General features: G+C 39.1%; 1 protein-coding gene across 2 annotated transcripts in view; it reads left to right on the top strand.

The window, feature by feature from the left end:
* The first annotated feature begins 1,087 nt into the window (after positions 1–1,087).
* supt6h (SPT6 homolog, histone chaperone and transcription elongation factor) overlaps positions 1,088–10,871 on the top strand; it is a 54,825-nt gene continuing 45,041 nt past the window's right edge. Inside the window, exons 1-4 of one of the 2 annotated variants that reach the window (XM_052035448.1) lie at positions 1,088–1,172; positions 2,547–2,663; positions 7,080–7,268; positions 7,666–7,736. In XM_052035448.1, the coding sequence (XP_051891408.1) occupies positions 2,558–2,663; positions 7,080–7,268; positions 7,666–7,736 (366 nt within the window). In that variant the 5' untranslated portion in view covers positions 1,088–1,172; positions 2,547–2,557. Of the gene's footprint in view, positions 1,173–1,554; positions 1,722–2,546; positions 2,664–7,079; positions 7,269–7,665; positions 7,737–10,871 lie in introns of those variants that run through there. The other variant, XM_052035447.1, reaches the window with a different exon arrangement.

Raw genomic sequence — 10,871 nt, 5'->3', positions numbered from 1 at the left:
GAACTCCAAGGCTATGTAAGGTTTAGTTGCTCGTTAATTTGATTTGGTCATTTTTTTTACCTTTAAAGTTTTCTCTTCTACCAGATCCCTGAAATTAAATTACGTGTATTGAAGCCACAATAAAAGAACGAAAGGCGTAACTATTAAAAGAATTTACAATAGATTAGATGTACAGGACCAAAATTTTGAGATAATTTCATAATTATGTAAATACAAATCTTACAAAATTAAAATTTCTTTTTATATTCTGTTGATTATTGAACCAATTGTTCATACATTGTTTATATTTAGAACGTAGAACAATTACAGCACAATTCAGGCCCTTCGGCCCACAAAGCTGTGCCGAAATTTATATATTTGACCATATTCTCTAAATCCAAGTTATTGGTGTTAACGAATGGGTTATGAAGAAAATATTTAAACAAGAAATCGACGTACCCTTTGTTTTGTGGATATTGTATTATCTTTCTGAATGAAGGCTACATAACGTTTTTCTAACACTATTCAATATATGCCCTTGCTTTAGGGAAGTAATGAATGCCATAAATTTGACCAATAATGTTAAAGTATTGGTTTAGAATTATTAGATATGGAAGAGGAGGTGAATATCACATTACAGCATCAATACAGCAACATAATGGATTGTGGCCTCAAATTATTCCTCCAAGCTGTGGTGAGTAGTTCCAATCTCAGGCCACATTGTTAATGCTCTCTTTGAATATCAACATTTCCTCTTAATCTCTCAACATTAAAAACATACTCAACATCTTTGTTTTTTTCTCCCAACGTGGATAACCTAAGATTTTTTCACATTGTGTTCCAATTGCCCTCTCACTCAGCTTGTCTGTATCCCCTTTTTGTATTCTCATTGGTCCTTATATTCCCAACTAGTTTCTCGTGGTCAGCAAACTTGTAAATGTTATATTTGGTCTCCACAGCCAAATTATTGACGTGGATTGTTGAGTCCCAAGTAGCGACCCCTGCAGTAGCCCACTAAACACAGCCTGTCAACCGGAGAAGTACTCATTTCCTCCTATTCTTTATTTTCTATCTGTTAACTCGTTCTTAAATGGCCCCTTTGTAGGTATCAAGTTAAGTTGAGTTTGTCGTCATGTGCACAAGTATGGTGAGATACCGCTACAATGAAAAACTTGCATGAAGCAGTATCACAGGTATGTAGATCCAGACAACACACGGGACATAAGTTATATATAATTATAGAAGGCAGCGAAGAAAAAGTGTGCAAAACAAGAGATTAGTGCAAAAAAAACAGAGACAAGTCCATGGCAGCGCAAGAGGTGGTCCATAGTGTTCCCTTGCTGAGATACGGTTAGAATTGTGCAGGTCGGTTCAAGAACCTGATAGTTGTAGGAAAGTAGCTGTTCCCAAACTCATGCTGGCTGTGGATTAGGCTGTCCAATTGGAAGCAAAGATTAAATGCAAATTTATTCTTCGGGATGGTAAATTGGTGAGTTTGGGTAGAACTGACATGTAGGCGGCGCTTGGTTGCTGGTGATTTGTTATATTTGTTTTTTTTCGGGGGGTGGGGGGGATCTTCCATTCCCGCATGCGGAACCGTGTGGCACAGTCTGCAGCTGCCGGGCGGACGGGCTGCCGCTGCACACAGTCGGCCATTTTTAAACCAGCGGCAGGGCAGGGCAGGTCGGGGAGGTTCGGGAGCTCCGTTCGTCCGAGTTTTGTTTCTCGCCGCGTTGATCGAGGTGCTGATGCTGTTATTTCTTCCGGCGAGGGTGGCGGCATCTCAACGCCGCCCGCCGTGCGGTTAACGGTGCCCCGTGGTAGCGGCTGGAGGCTGGCGATTCCAGGCCTAGGCCCCGGGCCTTGAGGCCGAGGCGAAGACCCCGGGCCTGAGTCGGGGGACCCCGGGAGCGGGAGGAGGGGGTGTCGTGGGGGCGGGCGGAGGGGAGGCATTCGGGGGTGGTGGTGGTGGTCAGGTGGAGGAGGGGAGGGGAGGCCGGACACCTTCCCGGTGGAGAGGCCGGGAGTGGCTGCTCCAAAGGCCCCGGTGCGATGCTGAGGGAGAGTCCGGGCGCAGGTCCCGGGGGCAGGCCGGGGCCGGAGGGGCCAAGCGGGCTGGGTAGAGACTTGGGTAACGCCATTCTATCAGGTTGTTTTCCGATCTCTCTCTTTCTTCTCCTCCGCTTCTCCTTGGTGCGTGTTTTTTTATGATTAGGATTCTGCTTGACTTCCAGTCCCCACCACCTGCATTAGAGTGACGCAGATAGGGATCCCTTAATCAAGCAAACTGGTTAATGTGTGAGATTCCTTCCTCTTCTACATCACCAGCCCTGCCTCAAAACAGCAAAAAAGCTATGATGCTCAAATATTCAACTTTATACCTTAAATGATATCTGCTTCACATGATATTTATTGTCGAATATAAAAGTGTTTTTCATTAGGATATCCATTCAATGTGGTCCTATTTGGTCAGAATAAATGTGCCATTGCTTTTCCTCCTTGGTGCTAAATTATTGTGGGTATCGAGTAGACTGTTTCATTTGCATCTTTTCCTCTCCACTTTTTAGGGCTTGCGGACATGTCTGACTTTGTGGAGAGTGAAGCTGAGGAGTCTGAGGAAGAGTATGATGAAGAAGGATCAGTGGTGCAGAAAAAGCCCAAGAAGTTCATAGAAGATGATGATGGTATGTGCAACCATGATGCAGCATTAGGTTTGCCACTGCAAGTTCTTAGCTGATGTCTTTTCAAGAAACTGTACAATAGCAATATGAAAGGCAGGCCTTCCAATTAATTTGGATCCATTGTAAAGGAAAGTTGGAATTTAATTAACTAAAAATAAAAGCAGATGTGTCTGTAGCCTTTGTCACATCCTCTGTCTCAAAGATTCGTATCTCTTAATGCTAGCAATCGTTTCTTCTATTTTAGTTCTTGGTCTGGTTTAAATGCGGTTCAATGATTCAAGAAGTTATAACACAGTTAAAATGCAATAAGGACACAAAGTAATTCTTGTTAGTGGTAATACTGTAAAAGTTTGTTCATTGCAGATTTAAAATTGAAACATAGCTTCCCAAGAACAACTAATAAAATGGTAACTTGATATAGTTAAGTGTGATGTTTTTGTTGTAGTTTCTAGTATTACTGGATCTCAAGAACCAGAGGAAGACAAATCATTTCCCATTATGTGTACCATCTGTTCAAATGAACTGTAAAGAAAAGAAATGTAAATACAAATGCTTGGAATTTTCCTGTTTGATACAATATAAAGAAGCAGTATAATAGGGAACCATATCTGTCAAAAGTAGTTTCATTCCTCACAATATATACAGCCTGTTCATCTGAACGTGATTGACTTTGGAGGCAGATTCTGTATAAACCAGAATTATTTAAAGACTCAGCATCATAGGAATAAGAGAAAAGGAGATTCAGGCCCTCAGTTCAATCCACCATTCATTCAATCCTTAGGTTTGGACTAATCCCAAGATGCATTTTGACATCTTGCCTCAGGAGCTGGAGAATTTAGTATCTGTGACTGGAGAACCCAGAACTAAAATGCTAGAATAGTACCATAAGAATACTAGACCATAATTGATACCACATTTGCCTGAGTCTTGTTCAGAGAACGAAATGTCACCCTTACCTTATTGCTGGAGTGATTCCAGACCTGCAGTGTGGTTGAATGTTAATTGTCCTCTGAAATGCTGTTACAAGACTTTGGTTGCATCTCTATGCCGAAACATAAACCAGTGGGACCACATACCAATAGCCTTGGGCCAGTTTTGAGAAATGTAAAAATGCTCACCCTAGTTAGCTGACATCTCAATGTATGTGCTCAAATTGGGAGTTGTCCCCCAGAAGGTCTTTTGTAATTCCCATAATCATACTTTTCATTGAGTCTTGCAGATTCGTCCATCACCATATCTGGTTACTATGCTGTCTGTCATTTGCAGAACAGTCACGTTGAAAGTAGTAGCTTGGTGGTATACATTTAGGTGGGAGTAGCCATGAGTGTTGACTGTATACCCCATAAAAGTCTCTTGACATCCTCCTTTAGCAAATGACTCTGAGTACCCATTCTATGCTGAACACCCCACTGAGATGAAGTCCTGTCTACACATTGAAGCTGAGGTCTATCAGCTGCTGGAGAATAGTTTTCCATCACAATGTGTTACAGCATAGTCCAGCATAACCTTCACTCTACCTTCGATAGTCCCTTCATCAATGAAGGGGTGGATCTTCACTGATGATTATAGTGCTGTATATTCCAATCATGCATGCAGCCAAAGTTAGACTATATTGCAGCGCAGTCTGATAAATTGCAAGTAGTATCCCCAGCAGACGATACCTGGCAATGACCATTTCCAATAAGAAGTTGCATGTTTACCCCTTGACTTAACTGCATTACCATCAATGAATTCCCCACCAGCAATATCCCAGAGGGTTATACATTAGTGAGAAACTTAACTCGTCTGTCACATTCCATTTGGACATCAGTTTTCCCAAGGTAGTAGAGGTCTGAATTCAGCAGTGTTGTTGTAGAAGCTTTGGTGAGTTGCAAAACCCCAACAACCTATCATGAGAAATGTGGGAAGAACATTGCATACATATCAAAGTTGCATCAAGGATTTGTCCATGATACTCAGTTTTGCATCTTGTCATACTTGGAAAAAGAGAAGTCATTTTAAATGGACATCTTGGGATGCCAAATCACCAGATTGATACCTGGGACCCCACTACCAGTTTTTTAAAAACTTGCCAAAATAAAAATCATTTTATCTATTAGGGGTTTTCAGCAGTAACAGAAGAAACCCATTGAAATAACCCATGGATTTTATAGTTAGTGTATCAGTAAAATGTATTAGCTTTCAATTGAGCTGGAAATGTTGCAGAAATTCAAACGTGGTTCTATAGGGAAAAGCTCTCACAAGGAGCACATTGTGTGATGTGCTCTCTTAAATTAATATTTTCCCCAGACTTAATTTGTTGTCCCATGCAAGTCCAGATAAATTGCACCTTTTTTTTGGGAGGGGTAAAATTTACAATTGTACTATTCAGCCATGGCTTTTTATTACTGATATAAAATTTGCTTAGTTCTTTGCAAGTTTCCAAGTGTTATGATATTTTGAGCATTTCCTACACTATAAGAATGGATGTAACATATTTCAATGTTGGAAAAGGATTTGAAATTCCAAAGGAAATGATGCTCAACTTGAACAAGCTACAGTTAAGCCTCTTCTAAATTCTTGCATTCAGTTGTAGGCACCAAGTCACTGGAATGATACTTTGGCCTTAGAAGGTTGCAGTGGATATTTCATGATTTAAAGGGTTAATTTAGTAGAATCTAAGGGTAGTACAATTGGTATAATGGGGTCCGAGAGATCAATCTTGTGATTTGTCATTCAGAGACATCCATTTAAAATGACTTCTCTTTTTGCATGTATGACAAGATGCAAAACCAAGTAACATGGACAATTCTTAATGCAACTTTGATGTGCGTTTGCTTAATTAGATTGAGTAGATTTGATTGATATATTTAATTTGACAATTAGATTCTGCATAGTAAATAGACTAATTCCCCTGGAAGTTCGCAGGGAGATCCTTTTTCTTGCAAAGGATAGAAGAAATCTGGAAAATGTTCTTCAAAGCTGTAGGTGTTAGGTTAATTGAAGCAAGACTCTGAAATACTAGTTGGCATCAGTGACAAGGGATATGAAAGTACATAGGATAAATAAGAGACTGCAGATGCTGGAATCTGGCACAAAAAACAAACTGCTGGAGGAACTCAATGGCCTCCATGGAGGGAAATGGACAGTCAATGTTTCGGGTCAAGACCCTCCATCTGGACTGCATAAATAGGGTTGAGCTACTGTGACCCAACAAAATGACAAAGCAGATTTGAGGCTCAATATCCTACTCCTGATTCCTTTTAGTCTTTTTAGTGTAAGCAGGTGTATGACATTAAATTCAGATAACCCCCATGTTCTCCCAACACTACAATGTTTCATTTGGTCCAATATGTATTGAGCATGATGGATACAGTTCTCTACCAGTTTTGGAGTTTGCTGACCAGTTGCCCTTACTGGTAGTTAATTTAGGTCCAATAGAATTGAAATATCAACTTGTGCCTAATAATGATGTTGGATTTGTTTGTGGAAGTGTGAAATGCTGCAAATTCACAAACACTAAAAACAGAAAATGGGCAGCATGTGGAGAGGGAAACAGTTAACATTTGGGTCAATGACCTGCAATATTTCCTCTGTTTTTCTTTCTCCAGTCATACTGCCTGATCTACTTAAGATTGCTAACATTTTGTTTGTGGATTTGTGACATCTGCAGAATCTCTGCTTGTATATTAAGAGTTCAGAAGGAGATCGATGTAAGTAAAAGGGAGAACCTGATTCAACTGATATTGATAGAAAAATTCAATTTGGTAAATACAGCAGCAGTACAGTGCAAAGACATAAAATTACTATAAATTACAAAACAAACACTGCAAAAAAGGAATAATGAGGTAGTGTTTATGGGTTCATGGATTGTTTAGAACTCTGATGGCAGAGGGGAAGAAGTTGTTTCTGAATCATTCAGTGTGGGTCTTCAGGCTCCTGTACCACCTCCCTGATGGTTGTAACAAGAAGAAGGCATGTCCTGGATGGTGAGGATCTTAGTAGTGGATGCTGCCACCTTGAGGCCCTGCCTCTTGAAGATGTCCTCAGGGATGGGGAGGGTTGTGCTCATGATGGAGCTGGCTGAGTCTACAACCTTCTGCAGCCTCTTGCAATCCTGTGCATTACAGCTTCCACACCAGGCTGTGATGCAACCAGTCAGTCTTTCCACCATACATCTGTAGAAATTTGCAAGAGTCTTTAGTGACAATAGGAGGAGAGACATTAAGACAGGAACCCTTATGACAAATGATAGGGTCCGTGACACAGGATAAACCTTTTTAGCCGAAACAATGGGCACAGAGGTGAAGCTAGCAGGAGACCAAGTTCATGATGTTAAGTGCACAATGTTTATTATGCTTGGTTAAGTCATCATAGCAGCAATATAGCAGTGAAAACCTCATTTTTCAAGATGCTTAATTTTTGTCTTTGCCCCTGCAGAGGAAGAGGAGGAAGAAGATGAAAATGCAGATGACCAAGATGAGCAAGGAAATTTAAAGGACTTCATTAATGATGATGTGGAAGAGGATGATGAGGAGGAAGAGGAGGAAGAAGATGATGATGACGATGATGCAGGCAGTGAAGGATCTGGAGGTTCAGACCTTATCACTAAGAAAAGGAAACGCAAAAGTCAGTATTAATATCAGTTACTTTTGTGATAGAAAGTCAGACTGTAAGATGTTGAAACATTCTTTCAATTATTGCTAATACTTGGGACAAAGTTAATTCCATGTTTTGAAGAATTTTAAAGGAGTTTTTTTAAAAATGTGTCCCATTTCTTTGAGAAATGTCTGAAACTATATTGAATATATGAATTTCTAATGATAGGAGGCAGTCAGCATCCCTGGAGGTTTCGCAAGGGAATGTAAGGCACTCTTGGGCAGGTGGAGAGTGATAATACCTGAGAAGGTTTCACTAATTCTTCTGTCTTAATTTTTTTAACCAGAATCTTAGAGATGGTGTAATATTTTAGTAATGTAGTGATACATATTGATTGTAATGTTATTTGTCCTCTTGCTGTCTGCAGCTTACGATGACAGGCTAGAAGATGATGATTTTGACCTAATTGAGGAAAACTTGGGTGTCAAAGTCAAAAGGGTAAACTAATTATTTTGCTTTAACTGATAACTTTGATAATTCAGAATTGAGAAGTAACGGAGCTTGCTATTACTTCCAATAACGGTATACTGTAAACAGTGAATATTAAGTTAATTTTGTCATCAAAAACTATACCAAATTGCCAATAATTGTTTGCTTCAGTTCCAGCTGGTATAATTACAGAGCATTTCAGACCAATATCATGGTTGCAAGTCTGTTCCATTCATACTGGGTGGTGAATTAAAAGTTCAGAGAAACAAAAGTTAAATCATTAATTTGGGCAAATTGCTTTCTATCAGTAAATTTATAGGCAGGCACACTGTTAACAAATGTTTTTTTCCACAATTTGCATAAACTAAATCTCAGAAACCCTCATTTGGGACCACGAAAAGGCAATTCAATACGACAATGAATTGGCTTTTTTTGATCAGGCTGGTATGGATAAATGCTAGATTTTTGTTTTCTAACCATTTTTAACAAAGCAAAGCATCCCAACTTGCTTCACGGGAATATTGCAAACAAAATTTGAAGATATTAGGGAGGATAATAAAAAAACTTCATCATAAAAGTTTTGTGATTCAGCAATATGGTCATGGTGGTAAAGAAGTTTAAGCAAGTGATCCCAGATCTGAGGACCTTGGCAGCTGAAAATATGGGTGCCAATGGTAGAGCAATTACATTTGGAGTTGATCAAGAGGCTAGAATTTGGAAGAACACACAAGATTAAACAGAATAAAATTTTGAGAGCCATGACAATGACGTACTATAATTAAAATGTGAGATTTTGGATGCAGTCTCATAAATGTAAAGTGAAAGAATGGTGGTGGTGAGTAAAGTTTAAATATGAATTCAGTAGTCTTTCAATTATAACTCGTCACGCCATAAAACTCTCAAAGCCACACTGTTGCACTGCTCTGCAGCTGTCTATTGTCCATCTTCCATTCAGTTGTTCCCTTGTTCCGTTTCAGCAGATTCAGCTTTGGATTTATCTGGACAATTTTGACTTTTGAGCACACTTATCTGTCTGCTTTCCAACACCAATTAATCAATTAGTTTCGAATATGCTGCATAGAACAACCATCACACAAGACAGATGGAAAGTGCCCTCTACTTAGGGCCTTTAGTTGTGTTTTGATTGCTAGTCCCTGGAAATTTGATGAGTAATTTGGGTTTTTATACATAAAAAAGCTCTTCAGTAAACAAATTCGTAAATGAGGGACACGTACATGTATAAATGCTTGACAGCAGAAGGCCATCTGGCCCTATACAAATTTTCTATACAAGTGTGATGCCTAAAGCCACATAATCTAACACACCTCCCAACCCAACAGGCAAGAGGCAAAGTATCCGTTTAGAAACTAGAAAGATAATTGTGGAAAATACCTCTTCAGTTCCTTTACCACTTATGTGGTTAATAGTTAGTCTAGGAAATGGCTTTGGCTATATTTATATTAATCAAATCTTTGAGTTAAGGAAAGAACTGATGAAGGTGATGCAAACTTTCAAAAGACATTTGATGTGGCTTCACATTACAGATTTATTGACAAAATTAAAGCCCACGGGGTTATAATTAGCTGTAGAACAAAAAGCAGAATAGTGGTGAATGATTAGTTTTCTTTCAGCCTGAAAAGTGCACATTAGTGTTCTCCTGGAGTCAAGATTATTGCATCAAATGTACATCAGTGAGCTGAATTTGGATCTACAGAACAGTTTAAAATCTGAAGAAATCAAGAAACTCAATGCAATGAGCAGGATTGTAACTTATTTCAGGACGTCTGAAATGGACTGGTGAAATGGTAGATGAAACTTAGGTATCATTTGATAAGTGAGAGTGGGTAATATATACTCAATGGAGAAAATTTTAAGCTGTATATTGGAAGTGACCTTGTAGGTGCAATCCACAAATCACTCAAGGTGGCAAGATAAGTTGAGAAGATAAAAATGCCTATGGGATCATTGGCTTTATTAGTAGAAGAATACCATGCAAAAAAAGTAATGCATATAAAACTTTAATTCCCATGTGTGTTCAATTCTGGACATCATATTTTAGGAAAGATGTCAATATCTTAAGGTGCAGGAGAGTTACAAGTGCAGTCCTTCATCCCTATTATCAAGAAACCAGAACATCTGAGGTTGTTTACAGCAGAGGAAGTTGAGAAGAGATTTGAGAGAAATATTCAAAATAGTTGATGTTTTTTGTGGGGTAAATACACTGAAACTGTTCCTGATGGGAGAAGGGCCATTAACCAAAGGACATAAGTCTGTGATTGGCTGAAAAATCAGATGTGGTGAGAGGAAACAGATTTTTCCTAGAGCACATTTTTGGGATTTGGAAGGCACTATCTGATGGGGTCATGGAAGCAGATTCAACAGAAACTTTCAAAAAGAATTGAATTATTTGAAGGGAAATGAGGTAATGGGGCTGTAGGGAAGGAACAAGCAAGAAAGAATAACTGGATAGTGTGTAAAAATTCTAGGGTATTCTCAATGGCCCCCTTGGCCTACTTGTGTGGCATTTCATTCTGTGATTCTCACATCTCCTCAGGTCTGAGATTGTTCAGGTTCCTTTTGGAAAAATCTGCAGTTGCTTCACAAAGTCGAAAATGGTTTTGAGGATCTAATATAGGCAAAAAGGAAACACGTAACAGGGAACTTAGTCCTTGCACCAGATTTACACCAGAAAGGTTTCTGGTTTTACCCAGTTTTAGTAAATGGAAAGAATTTTTCAAAAGAAATGCAATATAGACCCATGGTGACTTTTTTCATGTGTTTTTTCCAGTCTCCTTGAAATTGAGGGATAGCAAAGTGAATGGGCCCAGCTTTCTAAGCCTCTGCAGTTTTCACTGTGGGAATCATTTCTTGTGATCCTTAACTTGTGTTATAGATAAGTTAACCAAAGATTGTGGGCTTCAACTGCGATCTTCTTTGTTTAAAAAAGAAACCACCAAATTAAACCCACACTCAGAAAGAGAAATTTCTAATTGAGTAGTAGTGCAAGTTTCGAAGAGCTTAGGGCAAGTTTTAGACACATTTCCCCCACTTCTTTTTAAAGTGAGAGCTAATACTTATGGTCACAGTCACAAATATTTCTGAACATCCCCATGATTTTTAACTCCTCCATCCAATTACCTTTGT

This window comes from Pristis pectinata, chromosome 21 (genome assembly GCF_009764475.1).
Source record: "Pristis pectinata isolate sPriPec2 chromosome 21, sPriPec2.1.pri, whole genome shotgun sequence".
In the NCBI taxonomy this organism is placed as follows: domain Eukaryota; kingdom Metazoa; phylum Chordata; class Chondrichthyes; order Rhinopristiformes; family Pristidae; genus Pristis; species Pristis pectinata.
Note: the sequence above shows the minus strand (reverse complement) of the source record. Positions and strands in the feature narration are given on the sequence as shown.